The sequence below is a fragment of the Notothenia rossii genome, assembly GCF_949606895.1.
Source record: "Notothenia rossii genome assembly, chromosome: 1".
Lineage (NCBI taxonomy): Eukaryota > Metazoa > Chordata > Actinopteri > Perciformes > Nototheniidae > Notothenia > Notothenia rossii.
The window spans coordinates 97358681-97382434 of NC_136912.1; the positions used below are offsets into that span (position 1 = coordinate 97358681).

At 45.2% G+C, this 23754-nt stretch overlaps 2 protein-coding genes across 2 annotated transcripts; one reads left to right on the top strand and one right to left on the bottom strand.

Moving 5' to 3' along the window:
* Nucleotides 1-53: 53 nt before the first annotated feature.
* LOC307030411 (claudin-34-like) lies at nucleotides 54-15988 on the top strand. Its single transcript, XM_079666806.1, has 3 exons — nucleotides 54-140; nucleotides 14262-14572; nucleotides 15189-15988. Exons 2-3 carry the CDS (start codon nucleotides 14309-14311, stop codon nucleotides 15645-15647), a joined length of 723 nt encoding a protein of 240 aa, XP_079522932.1. The 5' UTR covers nucleotides 54-140; nucleotides 14262-14308; the 3' UTR covers nucleotides 15648-15988.
* Nucleotides 15989-21645: 5657 nt separating this feature from the next.
* LOC307022819 (putative claudin-24) lies at nucleotides 21646-23471 on the bottom strand. The gene has a single exon (XM_079655713.1). The coding sequence runs from the start codon at nucleotides 22985-22987 to the stop codon at nucleotides 22343-22345; it is 645 nt and encodes a 214-aa protein (XP_079511839.1). The 5' UTR covers nucleotides 22988-23471; the 3' UTR covers nucleotides 21646-22342.
* Nucleotides 23472-23754: the final 283 nt, after the last annotated feature.

Sequence of the window (23754 nt, forward strand, 5' to 3'; positions counted from 1 at the left end):
GATGGTGTCCGAGTCACTCATTAACCTCCACGCCTCCTCCGATTAGAGCTGGAGACTTTGGAGTGTCTTTGAGAGTCAGCAGTTTCTGACAGCAGGACTCAGGGTTAATGAAGAGGCCGATCCAGAGGAATCAGCAGGAGGTAACGGGGGAGGGGGGGGGGTCCACATTTAAAGGACCATCAATAACTCCTGAGGAAGAGTTTCAACATTATGCTTCATTTTATTTAGAGACAGTTTAATTATCAGTATAGATATATATTACCTGATGTGTTGAGGTACGCAAAACAAACAAAATGTGCAGGCTGCAGGCGAGATCTAGAGGACTGTCAACGGATTAATATGAACTGCTACAATATTTTATAACTTTCATGATCCTATGTTTTTTTATTCAACTTAAACAACACAGAACAAAGCACAGAGTAATTATGTGTAATGAAATAGTTCAGTATGGATTCAGCAGTTTGTGTAATATTAATAAAGAGGGGTCACTCTCAGACATTCAAAAAGAGGTTTATTATTAATGGTGAACTCATTTCATTTCATTTCAAACCTTTATTTAACCAGATTGGTCCCATTGAGATCATAGATCTCTTTTTCAAGGGAGACCTGCAGAAAAACCTCATAAAACCTATAAGGATGTTTATTGTTTTGTAAGTATATTTTGTACTTTTTAATTAATGTATTATAAAAGTCATACATGTTGTACACAGGTGAATGAAACTTGTGTAACTAACAGATATCCCCATGAAAGCCACCAACTTCATAACTGACATTAACACTTTTATGTGTTATTACAGGTTATGTTTGCATCATTCAATGCTAACTGTTGTTGTGCAAACCGAGTGAAATGAACTTCTGACTGTGATCAGAATCAAGTCTTTCAGTATTATTATGTAGTAATTTAATCCGAGAGAACAGCTTTGGTTTATAATGGTGCACACATTAGCAAAGGAAGAGAAATGAAGCTAATATATCACTATTTAAGAAGAGATTTCAAAAACATTTATACAAATACATAAATTAACAAAACATGGAGCGCAATAAGAATATTAAAAATAAAACATGCATCTGGTTAAACAGGCTGATTTGTGTGGGTTAAAGAAGCACAAAGGTGCGAAGAGGATGGAGATACAGAGGTGTTCAGGTTCACCATGCAGAGAGGATGGAGATATAGAGGTGTTCAGGTTCACTCTGCAGAGAGGATGGAGATATAGAGGTGTTCAGGTTCACTCTGTAGAGAGGATGGAGATACAGAGGTGTTCAGGTTCACCATGCAGAGAGGATGGGAGATACAGAGGTGTTCAGGTTCACTCTGTAGAGAGGATGGAGATACAGAGGTGTTCAGGTTCACTCTGTAGAGAGGATGGAGATACAGAGGTGTTCAGGTTCACTCTGTAGAGAGGATGGAGATACAGAGGTGTTCAGGTTCACTCTGTAGAGAGGATGGGGATACAGAAGTGTTCAGGTTCAGTCTGCAGAGAGGATGGAGATACCGAGGTGTTCAGGTTCACTCTGTAGAGATGATGGAGATACAGAGGTGTTCAGGTTCACCATGCAGAGAGGATGGAGATATAGAGGTGTTCAGGTTCACTCTGCAGAGAGGATGGAGATACAGAGGTGTTCAGGTTCACTCTGTAGACAGGATGGAGATACAGAGGTGTTCAGGTTCACCATGCAGAGAGGATGGGAGATACAGAGGTGTTCAGGTTCACTCTGTAGAGAGGATGGAGATACCGAGGTGTTCAGGTTCACCATGCAGAGAGGATGGGAGATACAGAGGTGTTCAGGTTCACCATGCAGAGAGGATGGAGATACAGAGGTGTTCAGGTTCACTCTGTAGAGAGGATGGAGATACAGAGGTGTTCAGGTTCACCATGCAGAGAGGATGGAGATACAGAGGTGTTCAGGTTCACTCTGTAGAGAGGATGGAGATACAGAGGTGTTCAGGTTCAGTCTGCAGAGAGGATGGAGATACAGAGGTGTTCAGGTTCACTCTGTAGAGAGGAAGGAGATCAATCAATCAATCAATGTTTATTTATATAGCCCAATATCACAAATGTTACATTTGTCTCAGTGGAATTCACAGTTTGTACAGAATATCAGTATGACAATACGACACCCTCTGTCCTTAGACCCTCACATCGTACAAGGAAAAACTTCCAGAGAAAACCCACAGTTTAAAGGGGAACATGGGAGAAACCTCAGGGAGAGCAACAGAGGAGGGATCCCTCTCCCAGGACGGACAGACGTGCAATAGATGCCGTGTATAAATTGAAAAGATAATACATTTGCAACATAGGTAGTCCAAATGTTTGGAAATGCATGTGTGTATAATAGGAAGATGAATCCACGAGGATATCCATCCAGGACTTATGATCCAGGACCACAGCCACGACTCAAGATCCAGGACTCGCAATCCATGACACAGGACCGCAGGATCATCCATGACTCCGGATCCCGGCGTATATAGACACCAAAAAGAAAGAAATTTGGGGAAGCTGGGTTAATCGGAACATGAGAGTACACAGGTATAGACAGAGAGAAGGAAGAAGTAAGATGTCCCCCGACAAACTAAGCCTATATCAGCAAAACTAGGGGCTGAATCTAATCAGCCCTAACTATAAGCTTTATCAAAAAGGAAGGTCTTAAGCGCACTCTTAAAAACGGATAGGGTGTCTGCCGTCCGAACACAAACTGGAAACTGATTCCACAAAAGTGGAGCTTGATAAGAAAAGGCTCTGGCTCCCATTGTACTTTTAGAGACTCTAGGAACAACCAACAACCCTGCATTCTTGGAACGCAATGCCCTAGTAGGACAATAGGGTATAATGAGTTCTTTAAGGTAAGATGGCACCTGCCCATTAAGGGCTTTGTAGGCGAGAAGAAGAATTTTAAATTCTATCCTGTGTTCTATAGGGAGCCAGTGTAAGGCAGCCAGAACAGGAGTAATGTGGTCCCTTTTCCTAACTCTGGTTAGTACACGAGCTGCAGCATTTTGAATCAGCTGAAGCGACTTGACTGACTTCTTGGTACACCCTGATAATAAGGAGTTACAATAATCCAGCCTTGAAGTAAGAAATGCATGGACTAGTTTCTCTGCATCGTTTTGTGGCAAGATATGCCTGATTTTTGCAATGTTACGTAGATGGAAGTAGGCGGTCCTTGAAATTGATTTTATGTGGGTGTTAAAGGATAAATCCTGATCAAATATAAAACCAAGATTCCTTACAGTCTCACTGGAGGCCAAATTAATGCCATCCATAGTTAGTACATCTTTAGATAATTTGTTTTGTAGATTCTTCGGGCCAAGTACAATAACTTCAGTTTTGGTCGTGTTTAACATCAACAAATTTAAGGTCATCCACGTTTTTAAGTCCTTGAGGCAGTCTTGAATTTTATTTAGATGATTCATTTCATCAGGCTTGATTGATAAATATAGTTGAGTATCATCCGCATAACAATGAAAGTTTACAGAATGATTCCTTATAATATTGCCTAACGGAAGCATATATAGTGTGAACAAAATAGGTCCAAGCACTGAGCCCTGTGGCACTCCATGGCTAACTTTGGTTTGCGTGGAAGATTCATCGTTGACACGTACAAACTGAGAGCGTTCAGATAGATAGGACCTAAACCAGCCTAAAGCAGTTCCCTGTATGCCAACTAAGTGCTCTAGTCTTTGCAATAGGATATCATGGTCGATAGTATCAAATGCAGCACTAAGGTCGAGCAAGACAAGAATAGACACAAGTCCCTTGTCAGAGGCTATTAGAATGTAATTTGTGACTTTAACCAGAGCTGTCTCTGTGCTATGTTGTGTTCTAAAGCCAGACTGAAAATCTTCAAATAAATCATAGTTTTTTAAGTAATCACACAGCTGTTTTGCGACTGCTTTCTCAAGAATCTTTGAGAGGAACGGAAGATTAGAAATAGGTCTATAGTTGGCTAAAACCTCTGGATCGAGGTTGTGCTTTTTAAGAAGCGGTTTTATCACTGCTACTTTGAATGACTGTGGAACATAGCCTGATAATAAAGACATATTCATAATATTTAATAAAGAAGTGCTAATTAATGGAAAAACTTCTTTTAACAGCTTAGTTGGAATCGGGTCTAAGATACACGTTGATGGTTTAGAAGAGAGAATCATTGAATTTAATTGTTCAAGGTTTATGGCTGAAAAGCATTCTAGTTTACTATCTAGTGTAGACTTCCGGATGTGCTTTGCCGTGTGAAGACGTGCGTGCGGGAGCTCCGTGTAAAAGTAGTCAATAATTTTTAACATCGACACATTTCTATCAACTGGGAGGGTTGGACGCATAACGTTTGGTTTTGGGAGCTGAGAGGTGAATTTTTGGTGCAGTTTGGGACCGAAGATGACTTCTCGTTCGGCCCGAGCGGGGCGAGAGAGACAACGCATGGCGGGCAGAAGCACCAACAGGGCCTCCTCAGCTAGCAGTGACGCAGCTAGCCCACTACGTGCTAACGCTGAAATACCTCCGTGGGCTAAGGACATGATGTCGGAGATTAAAAAAGCCAACGACGGAATAACTAAATACAGAGAAGAGACAAAGACCGAGATCACAAGGTATAAAGAAGAAATAGAAAAGGGAAGAAGAGAAATGATGGCCGAGATGCAAAAGTGGACTAAGAGTTTGGAGGAGAGCGCCGAGGCCCGGTTTGAGCTGCTGCGGGGAGAGGTGAAGCTGATTGGTGATAAAACTAGCAGTCTGGCAAACAGGATGAACGAACGGGGAAAAGAGGTGGATGCAACGTTAAATGAACAATCTGACGCTTTAACAGACATGGAGACGAGACTGAAAGAAATGGAGAAGGAGCTGCTGAAGCAGAAGGGACGAAATGAAGACCTCGAGGCACGCTCACGGCGCAATAACATCCGGGTCGTGGGGGTCAGAGAAGGAGCCGAGGCAGGCAAGAAGCCGTCAGAGTTTATGGCTTGTTTACTGGAGGAAAAGTTGGGACTAGCAGCAACACCGACGCTGGACCTAGCACACCGGGCCCTCGGAGCGAGGCGAGACGGGAATGTAGGACCACCGAGAGCCTTCGTAGTGAGGTGCCATTACTACAAAGAGAAAGAGGAGATACTGAGGAAGGCGAGGGAAATGGAGAGAACACCCGAGGGTCGGAGCGGAAACATTCACATCTTCCCAGACTTCAGCCAGGAGGTAAACAACAAGAGGACGGCCTTCAGAGAAGCGAGAGGCCTCCTGCGGTCCTGCACGGGGGTCAGATACGGGTTGCGATACCCGGCAACCCTGGTGATCACGCCAGAAGGAGGACAAACAAAGACCTTTGAGAACCCGAAAAACGCTGTGGATTATATCAGAAAGGAACTGAGCCCCGGGTGAAACAATGGACTGCCTTGATTCCGGCTAAGGACCGACCTCCAGTCGTTATTCAGAGCTCCGTTGTTGCTGTGGGGGGATCGGGGACCTGGCCGCCAGCATATATATGGTTTGTACCTTATGGAGCTGGCCTCCAGTAGTTATTCAGGGCTGTGTTGTTACTGTGTGTAGTTAGGAGACCTGGACTCCAGTAGTTATTCAAAGCATATTTTTATAAACCTAATTCTTTTTGGGAGCTACTGTTGCCCTCCCTCATATTACTGTTGTACGCTATTCAAGGTTTAAGGGACTATTGATCCTCGCTGCCACTGTTGCATACCTTCTATGGTATTACTGTTTATTTTTATTTCATTACTGTGCCTTATTCAGGGTCTCATTGTTCGAGCCCCCCCCTCCCTCGTTTGTTTTTCTTTTCCCATTAGGGGATTGAGTCAAAAGGGTGATGTTATGATTCTGATAATGTGAAATACACGGAGCCGCACACGGTTAGCTCGATGTGCAGGAGATGGTGGACCGGTTGGACACAGCAGTGCTCGCTGAAGAGCATTGTATTTATGATTATATATGTTATGTGTTATATGTTGATTGTATCTGTGTGGGTGATCCCCCCCCCCCCCCTTCCTTCCCAGTCCCCCTCTTTTTTCTTTTGCTTTTGCTGCCAAGACTTCAAGGTGCTATCCGGATAATGGGTACCATAGGGGTGCAATGGTGACATTGGGCTACAGTCTCCTGATATGTCACCAATCATGGATCCAAGCAGAATGGACACAAAACTGATGAGCTGGAACGTGAGGGCGATCAATAAGCCAGCGAAACGGAGTAAGGTATTTTCATATTTGAGAGACCAGGGCGTAGGGATAGTTTATTTACAGGAGACACATTTGTTGAATAAGGACCACCTTAAGCTCTGTAGGGGGGGATTTACTCAGGTCTATCATTCAAACTTCAATGGTAAGAGCCGGGGAGTGGCCATCCTTATACACAGGAATGTACAATTTATAGAAACAACCACTATAAGAGATAAGCATGGCCGGTATATTATTGTGGTTGGAAAACTGTTCAACATCCCGGTGGTGTTGGCAAATTTATATGCTCCCAATTGGGATAATGTTCAATTTTTTAAGGACCTATTTTCATTATTACCTAATTTGGATACCCATAATCTGATTCTAGGAGGTGACTTAAACTGTGTCCTCGATTCAACTCTGGACCGCTCTAGCCCAACATCCAAGGTATTAAGTAATTCAGCACAATGCATTAATTCTTTTTGCGAGGTAAATGGTATGTTGGTACCCTGGAAAGAGTCCTGTATGGGGCTCCTGAAGGGGACTCTTTAATCTTGCTGGGAGACTTCAACGCACATGTGGGCAATGATGGAGACACTTGGAGGGGAGTGATTGGGAGGAACGGCCCCCCTGATCTGAACCGGAGTGGTGGTTTGTTACTGGACTTCTGTGCTAGTCATGGATTGGCCATAACAAACACCATGTTCGAACATAAGGATGCTCATAAGTGTACGTGGTACCAGAGCACCCTAGGCAGAAGGTCCATGATCGATTTGGTTATCGTATCATCGGACCTGAGGCCGTATGTTTTGGACACTCGGGTAAAGAGAGGGGCGGAGTTGTCAACTGATCACCATCTGGTGGTGAGTTGGGTCGAGTGGCGGGGGAAGCCTCTGGATAGACCTGGTAAGCCCAAACGTGTAGTTCGGGTGAACTGGGAACGTCTGGAGGAGGCCCAAGTTCAGGAGGCCTTCAACTCACACCTCCGGCGGAGCTTTTCGGGCATTCCTGTGGAGGTTGGGGACATTGAACCAGAGTGGTCGGTGTTCAAAGCCTCTATTGCCGAAGCCGCGGCGGGGAGCTGTGGTCTCAAGGTCCTAGGTGCCTCAAGGGGCGGTAACCCTCGAACCTCCTGGTGGACACCGGTGGTCAGGGAAGCCGTCCGACTGAAGAAGGAGGCCTTCAGGGATTTGTTATCCCGGGGGACTCCCGAGGCAGATGCAAGGTACCGACAGGCCCGAAGGGCAGCAGCCTCAGCCGTGGTCGAGGCAAAGCAGCGGGTGTGGGAGAAGTTCGGAGAAGACATGGAAAAAGACTTTCGGGCGGCACCAAAGTTGTTCTGGAAAACTGTCCGACACCTCAGGAGGGGGAAGCAGGGAACCATCCAAGCTGTGTACAGTAAGGATGGGACGTTGTTGACCTCAACTGATGGAGTGTTAGGGCGTTGGAAGGAGCACTTTGAGGAACTCCTGAACCCGACAACTCCGCCCTCTATGTTAGAGGCAGAGCTGGAGTATGAAGGGGGATCGACACCAATCTCCCGGGGGGAGGTCACTGAGGTCGTCAAACAACTTCACAGTGGCAAAGCCCCGGGGGTGGATGAGATCCGCCCAGAAATGCTGAAGGCTCTGGGTGTTGAGGGACTGTCATGGTTGACACGTCTCATCAACGTTGCGTGGAAGTCGGAAACAGTACCGAAGGAGTGGCAGACCGGAGTGGTGGTTCCCCTTTTCAAAAAGGGGGATCAGAGGGTGTGTGCCAATTACCGAGGCATCACACTACTCAGCCTCCCCGGGAAAGTTTACTCTAAGGTACTCGAAAGGAGGGTCAGGCCGATTGTCGAACCTCAGATTGAGGAGGAACAATGCGGATTCCGTCCTGGTCGTGGAACGACGGATCAGCTTTTTACTCTCGCAAGGATCCTGGAGGGTGCCTGGGAGTATGCTTATCCAGTCTACATGTGTTTTGTAGACTTGGAGAAGGCATATGACCGGGTTCCCAGGGAGTCACTGTGGGAGGTGCTGCGGGAGTATGGGGTGAGGGGGTCTCTACTCAGGGCCATCCAATCTCTGTACTCCCAAAGCGAGAGCTGTGTCCGGGTCCTCGGCAGTAAGTCGGACCCATTTCAGGTGAGGGTTGGCCTCCGCCAGGGCTGCGCTTTGTCACCAATCCTGTTTGTAATATACATGGATCGGATTTCGAGGCGTAGTCGTGGGGGGGGGGGGTCTGCAGTTCGGTGGACTAAGGATTGCACCACTGCTTTTTGCAGATGATGTGGTTCTGATGGCTTCATTGGTCTGCGACCTTCAGCACTCACTGGATCGGTTCGCAACCGAGTGTGAAGCGGCTGGGATGAGGATCAGCACCTCCAAATCTGAGGCCATGGTTCTCAGCAGGAAACCGATGGACTGTCCACTCCAAGTAGGGAATGAGTCCTTACCCCAAGTGAAGGAGTTCAAGTATCTCGGGGTCTTGTTCTCGAGTGATGGAACAATGGAGCGGGAGATGGGTCGGAGAATCGGAGCAGCGGGAGCGGTACTGCAGTCTCTTTACCGCACCGTTGTGACGAAAAGGGAGCTGAGCCAGAAGGCAAAGCTCTCTGTCTACCGGGCCATTTTCGTTCCTACCCTCACCTATGGTCATGAAGGATGGGTCATGACCGAAAGAACGAGATCGCGGGTACAAGCGGCCGAGATGGGTTTTCTCCGCAGGGTGGCTGGTGTCTCCCTTAGGGATAAGGTGAGAAGTTCGGTCATCCGGGAGGGACTCGGAGTTGAACCGCTCCTCCTTCGCGTCGAAAGGAGCCAGTTGAGGTGGTTCGGGCACCTAGTTAGGATGCCACCTGGGCGCCTCCCTAGGGAGGTGTTCCAGGCACGTCCAGCTGGGAAGAGACCAAGGGGTAGACCTAGAACCAGATGGAGGGATTATATCTCTTCTCTGGCCTGGGAGCGCCTTGGGATCCCCCAGTCAGAGCTGGTTGATGTGGCCAGTGAAAAGAAAGTTTGGGGCTCTCTGCTGGAACTGCTACCTCCGCGACCCGACCACGGATAAGCGGGAGAAGATGGATGGATGGATATGGTATGTTTGATCCATGAAGATTCGTAAATCCAACCTCCAGGCAGTACTCTTTTTACTCTCCACCACATCGGACATATACTAGAATTGATTACTTCTTATTAGATAATAAACTGACCTCTATGGTAATGCATATAGAATACTCTGGTATTGTAATATCCGACCACAGCCCAGTCATATTGAGACTTCACTTTCCTGAAAACACGCCACCTCAGAGAATGTGGCGTCTTAATAACAGGCTATTGGCAGATGACGATTTTACAAAATTCATAAATTCGCAAATAGACTTTTTCTTAGAGCTTAATGATACCCCTGACATAAGTAGTGGCATTTTGTGGGAATCCTTAAAAGCGTATATACGAGGGCAAATAATTTCATTTAATGCTGGTGACAGGAAGAGAAAGATGAAACGTATTACAGAATTAACTAGGGCAATAAAAGAAGTCGACCTGGTAAACTCTACAGCTCCCTCTGAGGAGCTACATAGAAAGCGGATCTTGCTACAAACTGAATATGATGTCTTAACGAATCAACGCGAGGTGGATCTATATCTTAGGTCCAGACAGGATCTCTATGAGCATGGTGAGCGTGCGGGTAAGCTCCTGAGCCACCAGCTGAAGCAATCAGCGGCTGCTGGCATGATAGTGGAGATAGGTGATAATCAAGGTAACAAAATTATTGATCAGAAAGGTATTAACAACCAATTTAAGTCTTTTTATAAGGATCTGTATACCTCAGAAATAAATGACAACGAGCGAGTGAAGAACTTCTTTGAGAATCTAGAAATGCCATCCATAAAGAGGGCAGAAAGGGATAGATGAGAGGGACCTCTGACTACGAGGGAGATAGAGAAGGCAATTCGGAATATGAAGACGGGTAAAGCGCCGGGCCCAGATGGGTTCCCAAGTTAATTTTATAAGACATTTGCGCCTAAACTTGTACCCCTACTCTGTAAAGTATATGAAGAGGCCCTTGAAAAGAATACTTTACCTCAAACAATGTCACAGGCTATGATCTCCGTGCTCCTTAAGAAGAATAAAGATCCGCTTAAATGCGAATCGTACCGCCCAGTGAGTTTACTTGGTTGTGACTATAAGATATTGACCAAAGTACTGGCAGCTAGGATTGAGCCTGTGGCAAGTGGGATAATACATCCTGATCAGACAGGGTTCGTGGCTGGTAGACAACTCTCCAGTAATCTCCGTCGCCTTTTCAACGTGATATACACTGGGGATGACAACATTGAGCCTGAGATTGTATTATCCCTAGATGCTCACAAAGCCTTTGATAGAATAGAGTATTTTTACCTGTTCACGGCTCTCGAGAAGTTTGGATTTGGTCCTAAATTCCTTTCATGGATACAGATAATATATGCAAGCCCCCAGGCTATGGTAAGAACGAACAATGTGATATCTGAATTCTTTCCCCTGTTTCGGGGAACAAGGCAGGGGTGCCCTTTGTCACCCCTGCTCTTCGATATGGCAATTGAGACCCTTGCAATAATGCTGAGGAGTGCTGTTGGACTTGGGGGAATACGCAGGGGGATGCAAAGCCATAAGCTTTTGCTATACGCTGATGACCTCCTCCTTTTCCTGTCAAACCCTATCATAAGCGTCCCAGTGGCTCTGGATATTATTGACGGCTTCGGGAAGGTCTCAGGGTACAAAATTAATCTAGAGAAAAGTGTCCTTTTCCCAATTAATAAGCAGGCGAGGAGACTGTCATTTCAGGCCTATCCTTTCACAACACATAAAGATAAGTTTACCTACTTAGGTATTAATGTAACAAGTAAATACAAAGATCTATTTAATCATAACTTTAAGATAACACTGGATAAGGCAAAATTAGACATGGAACGATGGTCAACTCTCCCCCTATCATTAGCAGGGAAGATAAATTCTGTTAAAATGAATATAATGCCACGGTTCCTTTATTTGTTTCAGACGATTCCGGCTTTCATTCCTAAATCATTTTTTAAGGAACTGAATAAATGAACATCCACCTTCATCTGGAATAAAACGGTCCCCCGGATAAGAAGAGAGTTCCTTGAGAGACAGAGGGAAGAGGGAGGCCTGGCTCTACCAAATTATATTCACTATTATTGGGCCGCCAATATACATAAGTTGTTGTTTTGGGTCTCGCAGCTAGACGATGATGAAACCCCAGTGCGGGTACATATGGAAAGATATGCATCTAGCCCAGTGTCCCTGCGCTCCCTGGTCTGTGCTCCTCTGCCTTTAAGCAAACACCTTTACACTAATAACCCTGTTGTACATGATTCTATTAAGATATGGATCCAGTTCAGAACACATTTTAAAAACAGAAACGCCCTCCTATCTGCTCCCGTTTATGGCAATCATTTGTTTACCCCGGCCCTTGGGGGAGCAGCGTTTAGAGAATGGCATAGAGCTGGGGTGGAATGTGTTAGAAATCTTTTTAAAGATGGGATATTTATGTCGGCTGCTCAACTGGAGAAGGAGTATGGCATTTCCTCAAAGACTAATTACCTCAGATTTTTTCAGGTTCGAGAATTTGTTAAAAAAACATTCTCTTCATCCCTCGTTCTCCCACAGAGTGGATGGATTGATGAGCTATTGGATACGAACCCGACCTTTAAAGGGGTGGTTTCCAGGATTTATGTCAATATCCAGAGGGTGGCTTCCCCATCCCTTGATCTCATAAAAAGGAAATGGGAGGAGGAATTGGAGTTGGACATATCAGAGGTGGACTGGGGTAGGGCAGTGGATCTAATACATTCTTCTTCCATATGTGTTAGACATGGATTAATACAGTTTAAAGTGTTACACAGACTTCATTTCTCAAGGGACAAACTGGCAAGAATCTACCAGGGGACTGATCCGACTTGCCCTAGATGTAAACAGGTGCCAGCTAATTTATGCCACATGTTCTGGTCTTGTCCCAGGCTGAAAGATTTTTGGACCAAAATCTTTACAGCCTTCTCATCTATTTATAATAAAAATATAGAGCCTGGCCCTCTGACAGCCATCTTTGGTGTGGCACCAGAGGAAGCAGGACTAACAACTGCTCAGAAGAAAGCAATGGCATTCTCGTTATTGTTGGCCAGGAGGTTGATTTTATTTAACTGGATAAAGACAACACCACCATCTCATAAACGATGGATAGAGGAGGTAATGACACATCTTAAATTGGAGCACCTTAGATTTACATTGCAGGGCAACACTAAGAAGTTTTATAAGGTCTGGCAGCCTTTTATCGCCCATCTTGAACGGGAGCTTTCATCTGCTTCAACATAACTGGCAGCACCCACCCCCTCACCCCTCCTTTATTTTTATTTTTATTTATTTATTTATTTATATATATATATTTTTTTTTTTCTTCTGTCGGACATTGTTGTTTATTTATGCATTTTAACCTAAGAATGCCTGTCTTGTTATTGTTCCTTTAGTTTAGACCTGTATTTAGGTGAGTATGTGATGTGTATTTTGAGTCTTGTTATTTTGTGTTGTACTGGATGTGTGTTTGTATACAAAAATCAATAAAAACACTTTGATTATTACTATCTAGTGTAATATTAGAGCTTACGTTTCCGGGAGCTGTTGATAACACTATACTGGTCAAAGGCAAGAGGTCATTGATTTTGTTTCTAAGAGTAACAATTTTATCGTTAAAAAAGCACATAAAATCATTACTACTGAGTGCTATGGGAATAGAAGGCTCAGTGGAGCTGTAGCTCTCTGTCAGCCTGGCTACAGTGCTGAAAAGAAATCTTGCATTATTCTTATTCTCATCTATTAATGAAGAGTAGTATGCTGCTCTCGCTTTACGCAGTGCTTTCTTATATTCATTGAGAGTAATATGCCAAATTAAACGAGATTCTTCAAGTTTAGTGGAACGCCATATCCTTTCAAGTTGTCTCGACTTTTGCTTTATTTTGCGGGTTTGGGCATTATGCCATGGAGCTAATCTATGTTGTTTTATTTTCTTCTTTTTCAAAGGAGCAACAGAGTCTAATTTTATTCGCAGCGCATCTGTAGCACTATCAACAACATGATCAATTTGGGGTGGTGTACATTTTGTATAAGTTTCCTCCCCTACATGCAGACATGCTATCGAGTTAAGTATTGGTGGAATCTCTTCCTTAAATGTGGCTATAGCACTAACAGATAGGTTTCTGCTGCAGGAGCTTTTGACTAATGCTTTGTAGTCTAGTAACAGTACTTCAAAAGTTACTAAGAAATGGTCGGATAAAGCAGGATTATGCGGTTCGTCTAATAGTTGCTCAATTTCAATACCATAAGTCAGAACAAGGTGGAGAGTGTGATTATAGCAGTGGGTTGGTTTATTTACACTCTGACAGAAACCAACAGAATCTAATATAGAGTTAAATGCAACAGTAAGGCTATTTTTATCATCGTCAACATGAATATTAAGGTCACCTACGATAATGACTTTATCTGTTTTAAGTACCAAAGCTGATAAAAACTCAGAGAATTCTGATAAGAATTCTGAATAAGGACCTGGTGCACGGTACACTGTAACAAATAAGATTGGCTGCAAAGTTTTCCAGGTCGGATGCGTAAGACTGAAAATGAGGCTTTCAAAGGAGGTATCATTTAATTTTTGTTTAGTATTGATAAGTAAACTTGAGTCAAAGATTGCTGCAACTCCACCTCCTCGGCCCGTGCCCCGGGCAATATGAGTATTGATATGGCTGGATGGAGTGGCCTCATTTATGCTGACATATTCTTCATGTCTCAACCAAGTTTCAGTGAGACAGCATATATCAATATTATAATCTGATATTAAATCATTTACTCTAGATACAGAGGTGTTCAGGTTCACTCTGCAGAGAGGATGGAGATACAGAGGTGTTCAGGTTCATGGTGTAGAGATGATGGAGATACAGAGGTGTTCAGGTTCACTCTGTAGAGAGGATGGAGATACAGAGGTGTTCAGGTTCATGGTGCAGAGTAGTTCCTCCTTTAGTCAGAGGACAGAAAAAGCTTCATCATGAGCTCCTGATTAAAGTGTTTTTTATTTCCTCTTTCCATCAAAGCTGTGTCTGTTTGTGTTCGAGCGCTCCGGCTCTGGTTCAGCTTTAGCATGAAGTACGTGGCTCACACGGCCCACTGGCAGTTCCTCGGCCTCATGTTTGGGGTTCTGGCCTGGATCCTCACCGTCGCCACCACCGGCCTCAACGAGTGGCGTCTGTGGTTTGTGTCTGACGTGTCCGTGGTCACCTCGGGCGTGGCCTGGGTGGGCATCTGGAGAGCCTGTTTCTACAGCCACGCCCTCCCCGCCATCGAGAACTGTCGGAGCATCAGCATCTCGGACAGCTTCGCCCCGGCAGAAATCCCCGTCGCCCAGGTGAGTCCCACAGAGATGATAGGGAATAGGAGTCATGGCACGTTATGTTGCAGTGCGGCCATCTTTGGAGGATACAATACAATACAGCTTTATTTATAAAGCACTTTAAAACCTCCAGACCAAAGTGCTGTATAGTCAAATAAACAAACAAACACACACACACAAATCACACAGCTAAGCTCACACACCATAAAATAAGTACAAGTAAAAACAATAGATAATTTAAAAGCAACAAAAGCAACAATCTACAAGATGTCAAAACGCTAAGGAGAAGAGGTGGGTTTTATCGAGGTTAGCAGAAAAGTTAGACAACCGCACGTTAATCCAAAAAAAAATCAGAATCTTCAAAATCAGAACACTTTATTCATCCCTGTGGATAAATTGGGTTTTGTGACAGTTGCTCCATTTTACGATAAATTTAAATAGAAGATAATAGTTAAATGAAAGAAAAAATGTTTTCGAACTCCAACCGTTAATATGAAAATGTGTATTGACAGTATGTACAGTGATGTTTCAGCTGTAATCCAGATAATAAAGATTATTTCTGGTTGATATTTAATAATAATGTGCTAAGTTCCTGACTGTGTGGTGTATATATGACTGAATCTGTGTGCAGGTGCTGATGGTTTCGGCGCTGGTCTGCGGTCTGCTGGGGAACCTGAGCGCGGCAGCCGCCATGAGGATGGTGTACTTCTCGATGAAGGATCGCAGAAATGTTGGGACGCTCTTCAGGATGGCGGGGGGGCTGTACCTGCTGACCGGGGCCTGCAGCTCGGTGCCGCTGCTGTGGAACATGTACTCGGTTCTGAGCAACAGAACCATCCACTTCCCTCCGGACTTTCTCCTCCCTGCAGCGCCTGCTCGGCAGCAGCTCGGCGCCGCCATCATCGTGGGTCTTTTTGCCTCCGCCCTGATGCTCGTCAGCGGGGTGCTGTTCCTCTGCTACAGATACGCCTGGGAGGCACTGGGAGACTTCAGGGAGCCAGAAACAAGACCAGAACAGAAGTCTGGACTACCCAACGGAGACCAGCGGGGCCAAGATAATCCAGCATTTCTCAGAGAAGTCAACTCATGAGTGGAAACAACTCATAAAAAACTCTTCACTAACTCAAATGTATGGATCTTCATCTTTTCCATCGGGGCGAAATAATCCTGGACAGAAGAAACGTTTTTAAATGACAGAGCAGCTGAATCACTGCATCTCTTATTGACCTGAAGAAGTACAGTTTTAGAAAATAATCAAGTAAAACATCTGAAATTGGTGTAGTGGTCAGGTGTAGATGGTAAGAGTCTATGAAGGTTCATCAAACAGGGCAACAGTCCGGACAGGACAGGCAGAGGAAAGCCATGTTGTATTGTTGTATTGCACATTCATTCTGAATTACAGCTGTGATTAAAAAATCCCGGTGACTACGTCCACCTCTCAGAGTCTTGCTTCAGTGTTTGTAATCCTACAAATCCAGCTTTATCAGTGTGCCATCGGCTCACCATCGAGTTTCCTCGCTCAGCAGCAGATATACAGATATGAAATTAACATACTTTTATTCAAGCATAAATATGTTTTATTAATGTTTACAGTTCTCTCTAAGCTGCTAAATGCTCTGCTGATAGTCTGGAGCTAACACTGCTAGCGCTGCGGCAGCAGGACTTTTATGTTTCACACTGAAATCAGTTTCTGTGAGCAGGAGTAGGCCTACAGGTAAACAGGATAATTGAGATGATCCTGGTTGGGGGGGGGGGGGGGGACCAGGGTTTATACAAGATAAACGCATGTTGTTTTGAATAATCTCTGATAATAACGTTTATTCAGAGTCAGCTGATCAGCTGTTCTGTGTTTCAGAGTTCAGGGCTGGATGGATTTATCATATCTGCTGTAATGAACGTTATCTCAGCACTATCAGCAGGAGGGGGGGGGGCATGCCCAGGTGTGGGCGGGCCCCCGTTCAGGGATTGGGGAACCAGATCATGTGACCCGTGGGAGGCTGACGAGTGGCATGTGAGTCGGGGAGGGGGGGGGGGGAGGGCACAAAAGAGCCTCTTTAGCTGAGAGCGTAAAGGGGGGGGGAGGTGGACACAGAACCAGCAGGTTCATACTGTCAGAAACACTCCGATTCTGTCTGATCCTGTCAGACACACTGAAACACTGACACATATAGAACTCTATGGGATTAGTTTTGTTTCATAAAGATAAAGCAACACTTTCTCAGAATAAAGCAAATCTATGAGTTAAAAGAAAATAAATTTCAAAAATAAAACTATAAGTTGCTAAAAAAACATTTGTGTAATCATGTAAACTATAAGTCTTTTTTCTTTGTTTTAACAGGTTTTTGTTTGCGGTTCTTGTTTCTTCTTTATCAATGATCAGACTGTTGCTCTCGCTGAAGCTCTTCTTGTTTGCGCTCCTTCACTTTTTGTCTGAGATTCTGACACAAACCTCCCAGGTGGGCGGGACTTTCAGGGGTGCGTCCCCATTGGCTACTCAGTTTTTGAGTGACAACCCAGTCCCAACAGCACCTCCAGAAGAACCAGCATTTCAATTATTATAACATTACAAGTGAAAATATATGTAAGTATTGATCATTTGTGCTGTACTATACGGTCTGTTCCTTTATTGTGGTAAGTGAGAAGTAAAGCTCTGCTATGAAAGTTAGCTTTTGCTACCTTTAGATCCATTACAATGCAAGCTAAGTAGCCTAACAGTTAGCTGCATACACACACTCAAACGGTTCATTTGATATGAAAATCAATGGAGGTTAACTACTTCTCTTTGTAGGAAAACCTACCGTCCATGATGCCCCTGAGCTGAGTTTGATTTGTTAACTTCATATTTTTCATTTCCTAAAACATTATTTTCCTCTCATATTAACAGTGTGGATCATTGAGACAGCGTGGATCATTGAGACAGCGTGGCGTCTAGAGTCTTATCCCGTTTTCCCACTTCCTCTGAGGGGACAGCACGGAGGGGGGGCATGAAGAAAGAACTACACCAGCTTCATCCACGCTGGGCGTTGTTGTTATCAATGGCTCAGTGTCATTTCATTTGACCTAATGTCTTTACATTTAATAGATGTTATTATTATCCACCTTTTTGTTTTATGTCCTTTTATTTAAAACTATCTTTGAGACTTCATCTTCTGGTTCAAATTTCATTAAATGTAATTTGTATAATCACTCTTTTTTCTTTATTCTACATGAAAATGTTAGAGATTCCATTCAAATCTGTTGATTATTCAGATCTCCCTCAGGCTAGGAATAGTATGTTGAGTTTTTAATGCTAAAATATATATCATGTTCTCACAGGATATGAGACAACACCGGTTTTATCCATTGTGTGTGAATGCTTCAGCTCTTCAGACCAACACAGTGAGATGTGAGCATGCTAATGGTGCTGGTGTGCAGCCTTGGTCTGCTCTGTTTAATAAAGCAAATCTGCCACTTTTGTATTGTAGAATTTGTTAAATTAAAGCAGTCTTTAATTGTTTGTCCTAAACATAGCAATATGCTTTTGAAATGTAACATGTCTTTGAAAAAATAATAGTATACAGTTTATATTGTGTATCACCTTTAGCTTGAAAATACATAGATGGATTTTTTTATCTATAAAATAAATAAATAGACAGATAGACAGACACTATCAATCCCAAATTGGGAAATTATTTAACAGCAGCAGTGTGTTCAGGTATTAACATATTTAAAGTTGGAATAAAGTATGAACTACACAAGTCTAATGCACAGCAATCCATAAGAGAAGTCCGATATGTTCATGAAACTCCCCAGGAGACACCAACACTAATGTGGCCGAGTGGACTCCGGAGTTTGCTGCATGAGTTGCACTGTATGATCTGTGGTGTAGTGGTCTGTCACTCAAAAACTGAGTAGCCAATGGGGACACACCCCTGAAAGTCCCGCCCACCTGGGAGGTTTGTGTCAGAATCTCAAACAAAAATGAGGGAGCGAAAACGAGAGTGCTGCAGCGAGAGCAAAAGTCTGATCATTGAGAAAGAAGAAACAAGAACTGCAAACAAAAATATATGTTGAAACAAAGAAAATACTTATAGTTGACATTACACAAATGATTTGTTTGCAACTTATAGTTTTATTTTTTAAATGTATTTTATTTTTGCTTGACTCAGAATAAAGCAAAGCTATGAGTTTAAAAGAAAACAAAACTGAGAAAGTGTTGCTTTATCTTTATGGCACAAAACCAATCCCCTAGACCTCTTTATTTTAAAAAATGATATAAAGAGGAGGCCGCGTACAGAATGTGAAACACAGAAGCTTCAGGTCAGCCGGGTAATGTTGACATTTCTTTTATTATGGAGAGATTTCTCGTTCCAGCCGGTCAGATAATAGTCTGATTGTTGTGAACACTATCATGGTGGTTTATCTGCAGCTTCATGTTTTCCTGAATTCTGATCAAGGCCTGGTCTCTGGTCCTGAGACTCTGGAGACGTCCTCTGAGCTGAGACCCTTCGTTACCTCTGAGCTGAGACCCTATGCTACCTCTGTGCTGAGACCCTCCATTACCTCTGAGCTGAGTCCCTCCGTTACCTCGGAGCTGAGACCCTCCATTACCTCTGAGCTGAGTCCCTCCGTTACCTCTGTGCTGAGACCCTCCATTACCTCGGAGCTGAGACCCTCCATTACCTCTGAGCTGAGTCCCTCCGTTACCTCTGTGCTGAGACCCTATACTACCTCTGTGCTGAGACCCTCCATTACCTCTGAGCTGAGTCCCTCCGTTACCTCGGAGCTGAGACCCTCCATTACCTCTGAGCTGAGACCCTATACTACCTCTGTGCTGAGACCCTCCATTACCTCTGAGCTGAGTCCCTCCGTTACCTCGGAGCTGAGACCCTCCATTACCTCTGAGCTGAGTACCTCCGTTACCTCGGAGCTGAGTCCCTCCGTTACCTCTGAGCTGAGTCCCTCCGTTACCTCGGAGCTGAGACCCTCCATTACCTCTGAGCTGAGTCCCTCCGTTACCTCTGTGCTGAGACCCTCCATTACCTCGGAGCTGAGACCCTCCGTTACCTCTGAGCTGAGTCCCTCCATTACCTCGGAGCTGAGACCCTCCGTTACCTCGGAGCTGAGTCCCTCCGTTACCTCGGAGCTGAGTCCCTCCGTTACCTCGGAGCTGAGACCCTCCATTACCTCGGAGCTGAGACCCTCCATTACCTCGGAGCTGAGACCCTCCATTACCTCTGAGCTGAGTCCCTCCGTTACCTCGGAGCTGAGTCCCTCCGTTACCTCGGAGCTGAGACCCTCCATTACCTCTGAGCTGAGACCCCCCGTTACCTCTGAGCTGAGACCCTCCGTTACCTCTGAGCTGAGACCCTCTGTTACCTCTGAGCTGAGACCCTCCATTATCTCTGAGCTGAGACCCTCCGTTACCTCTGAGCTGAGACCCTATACTACCTCTGTGCTGAGACCCTCCGTTACCTCTGAGCTGAGACCCTCCATTATCTCTGAGCTGAGACCCTATACTATCTCTGAGCTGAGACCCTCCGTTACCTCTGAGCTGAGACCCTATACTACCTCTGTGCTGAGACCCTCTGTTACCTCTGAGCTGAGACCCTCCATTATCTCTGAGCTGAGACCCTATACTAGCTCTGTGCTGAGACCCTCCGTTACCTCTGAGCTGAGACCCTCCGTTACCTCTGAGCTGAGACCCTAATTTCCTCTATTTGTTTTCACTCGGATGCATTTAGACATAATACTTCGTAAAGAGAAGACATGTCATTTCCTGTGAGCTGAGGCTAACGGTAACGCAGCGTCCACACGGCGGCGTACGTTGAAGCTTGCCGCTGGGCGTGTCTGAAACTCGACCAACAACCAATCACATGAATCTCCCGCCCCGGACACACAACCACACGGTTTGATTGGCGTATGTACTGGCATATGATTTAATCGGCTGACGCTTCCGTTGAAGCTTCAAAAGTTGAACATTGCTCAACTTTTGAAGTGAGCAACGGGAGCAAAGCGAAGCGACGCTCCCACAACACAGTTCGGCAAAGTGTGACGTCACCCCATTCAACGCACGCCGCCGTGTGGACGGGCCGTAAGGCTAACGGTAATCAGGAGGAACATCTCTGCGGGGTTTCCCCCTCTCCTCCGCAGACATACTTGTACATTTGGTTCAGTACTTCATAATAGTATATAATAGCTAGAGTATTTTCCCTGAAATGAAGGATCTGAGTTCTTCAACATCCAAACAAACCTCATTGCTGCTCATTAGCTTCAGTGAAGTGAGCGCTTTGATTCTTTTTACTTGTTATCTTAATTGTTACCTCTGTGAAGCGTCTTTGAGCACCTGATAATGCAGTTGATAAATACAATGTATTATTATTATCACACAAACACACAAGTACACACAGTACCACCATCAGTGTGTGAATGCTGCAGCAACATGTATACGCTTCAGACTGTGTGTGTATGTGCCAGTGTGTATGTGTGTGTGTGTGCGTGTGCGTGTGTTTGTGTGCCAGTGTGTGTGCAAGCTGCAGCAACATCCTGCAGACTGTGTGTGTGTGTGTGTGTGTGTGTGTGTGTGTGTGTGTGTGTGTGTGTGTGTGTGTGTGTGTGTGTGCGTGTGCGTGTGTTTGTGTGCCAGTGTGTGTGCAAGCTGCAGCAACATCCTGCAGACTGACTGTGTGTGTGTGTGTGTGTGTGTGTGTGTGTGTGCTTGCTGCACCAACACCCTGCAGACAGTGCGTGTGTGTGGATGTGTGTGACGCAGGAACATATAACACTGCAGACTCACGCCTCTGACCTCTGACCTCAGCACATTTGTGTGATTATGTATCGGCTCTGCATTCTTCAGCTGCACGCCGCCCATTAGAGCCTTCATTAAACACAGCTTAGCCCAGCGAGCTCCAGGGAACTGGAGGAATGAACCTCACGCTGCGTTTCCAGCCTCTGGACAGCCGAAGGTTGCCCTCCGTCCTCCTGCTCAACAACACACACACAACACACTGCACTGTGACATAACTCAGAACAAACTGCTGGACGCTGTTAGAAAGATAAAACAGTTCAGCAGGAACCAAATAAAGAGCGAACAGAAGGAGAAACCACGTTAAAAAAGAGACTTCAATAGATTTTAATATTATAATAAATCTTTATGTGGATCATCTGAGCTGCAATTCTAAGATAAGGTCTGATCTATGTTCAGGAATAACTCAATCACAGCATTTGAAAAGCTTGGGCTGAAATAATATTGTAAGAGAAAGATCCTAAAGCCAATAAGCCACTAAGGAATATAAAGATTTCATAAAACATCTCTAAAAAAATATTCATTTGTGTTCTGGTCACAGCAGGTGATGTGAAGATGAGTCATTCAGTAGTCCGTGATAATCAGCTTTATACAGGAGCCAGATATTTACATCATTATCTGAGGCAGGCTGAGGTGGGGGTTTACAGGTCTGCAGTTCTACAGGTCTACAGGTGGTGGTCCTGGTGAAGGTCTACAGGTCCAGAGGTGTACAGGTGGTGGTCCTGGTGCAGGTCTACAGGTCTAGAGGTGTACAGGTGGTGGTCCTGGTGCAGGTCTACAGGTCTAGAGGTGTACAAGTGGTGGTCACGGTGCAGGTCTACAGGTCTAGAGGTGTACAGGTGGTGGTCCTGGTGCAGGTCTACAGGTCTAAAGGTGTACAGGTGGTGGTCATGGTGCAGGTCTACAGGTCTAAAGGTCTACAGGTGGTGGTCCTGGTGCAGGTCTATAGGTCTAGAGGTGTACAGGTGGTGGTGGTCCTGGTGCAGGTAAGTCGTCGTCCTCTAAACGTACTCGGATCGCTTCTTGAAGGACACGTCGGTGCTCATCACCTGGTACCTGCGCTGCAGCGCCGGCTCAGTTTCTCCCCCCGGTGAATACCAGCAGGCCGAGACCAGCAGCAGCCCGGCCACCACCAGCAGGAACCCCCCCGCCCAGCCGATGAATAGAGCGTCTCCAAACTCCCACCGAGGAACCACATCCGGCACTTTATCGTCAAAGAAATGCATGACGGCCAAGTGTGCCATGTAGGACACTGGGACGAGACAGAGCACTCCAGACACAACCCCCAGCACCCCCCCTATGCTGGTCAAAATCCTCTTGGGGCCCCCCCTGCAGCTGTTCACCATGTGGAGTCCAGGCGTCGCCACCAGCAGGCCCAGCACGCCCACGGCCAGCGAAGCACACATGAGGAAACGAGACAGCTTCAGGTCTCTGGAGAGGCCCAGCAGGCTGTCGTAGGCCCGGCACTCCATCCCCCCCACGTCCTGCACCACACAGGTCTCCCACAGGCCCAGCTCGTAGCTCTCCACTGGCAGCAGGGCAGTGGACATGGTTAGCCACTGCGGCAGGAGGGTAGATGCTAACACGCAGAGCCACGCCGCCACGAACAGCAGCATGGCCAGCAGCTCCAGAGCGCAGGAGTCCATGTCCGTTATTTCTTCTTCTGCTCTTCAGACGAGAGGCTGCCGGAGACGAGAGGCTGCTAATTAGAGGAAATAGCTCACTCTGAGCTCCTTCTCTGCTCCCACTCCTCAGAGTTTCCTCTCGGGGGGGAGGAACAGACCTCATGCAGCACCAATGGGCAGCGAGGCGACCTCAGGGGGGACATTAGATGCAGGCAGGATATTATGTGTTGCATGTTTACGCATCCTGTGTGACCTCCCTGTGTATAAATAAGCTGAGAAATGACAAGTTAAACCCTAAAGACGGGATTTTATTTTATCTAAGAGATTATATACAATATTATAATATTATACCTTATTATTACCTTTATTCTATGTGATGGACATTACTTTATGAAGCTGTCTTTTTTGTCTTTATCTTATTAAAGGCAAAACCAGATAAAAAACCTGTTGAAGAATTTATTTGAAGTTATTAGATTACTTCATAAACCATTTAGAATATTTAATAATGCAAACTCATAGACGTAATTATGAGTATACCATATAAGTTAATTGATGTAATAAGTATACAATATCAGGTTAATAAGGAATGTGTGATATTTTATACATTTGATGGTGATTTGTGTGAGCATGTGACTGAAACAGAGCTGCTGATTGTTGCTCTGTGGGAGAAAATGAACAAACAACAAAAATGCACAGATAAGATCCTCTGGAGAACAAAACGCTCAGCTGACCACACACACACACACACACACACACACACACACACACACACACACACACACACACAC

What these genes read in the sequence shown, in the direction of transcription:
- LOC307030411 (XM_079666806.1), top strand. Translation starts at nt 14,309, where the DNA reads ATGAAGTACGTGGCTCACACGGCCCACTGGCAGTTCCTCGGCCTCATG. An exon ending in CAGAAATCCCCGTCGCCCAG is followed by an intron (nt 14,573 to 15,188) that starts GTGAGTCCCACA and finishes ATCTGTGTGCAG; the next exon opens with GTGCTGATGGTTTCGGCGCT.
- LOC307022819 (XM_079655713.1), bottom strand. Translation starts at nt 22,987, where the DNA reads ATGGACTCCTGCGCTCTGGAGCTGCTGGCCATGCTGCTGTTCGTGGCG.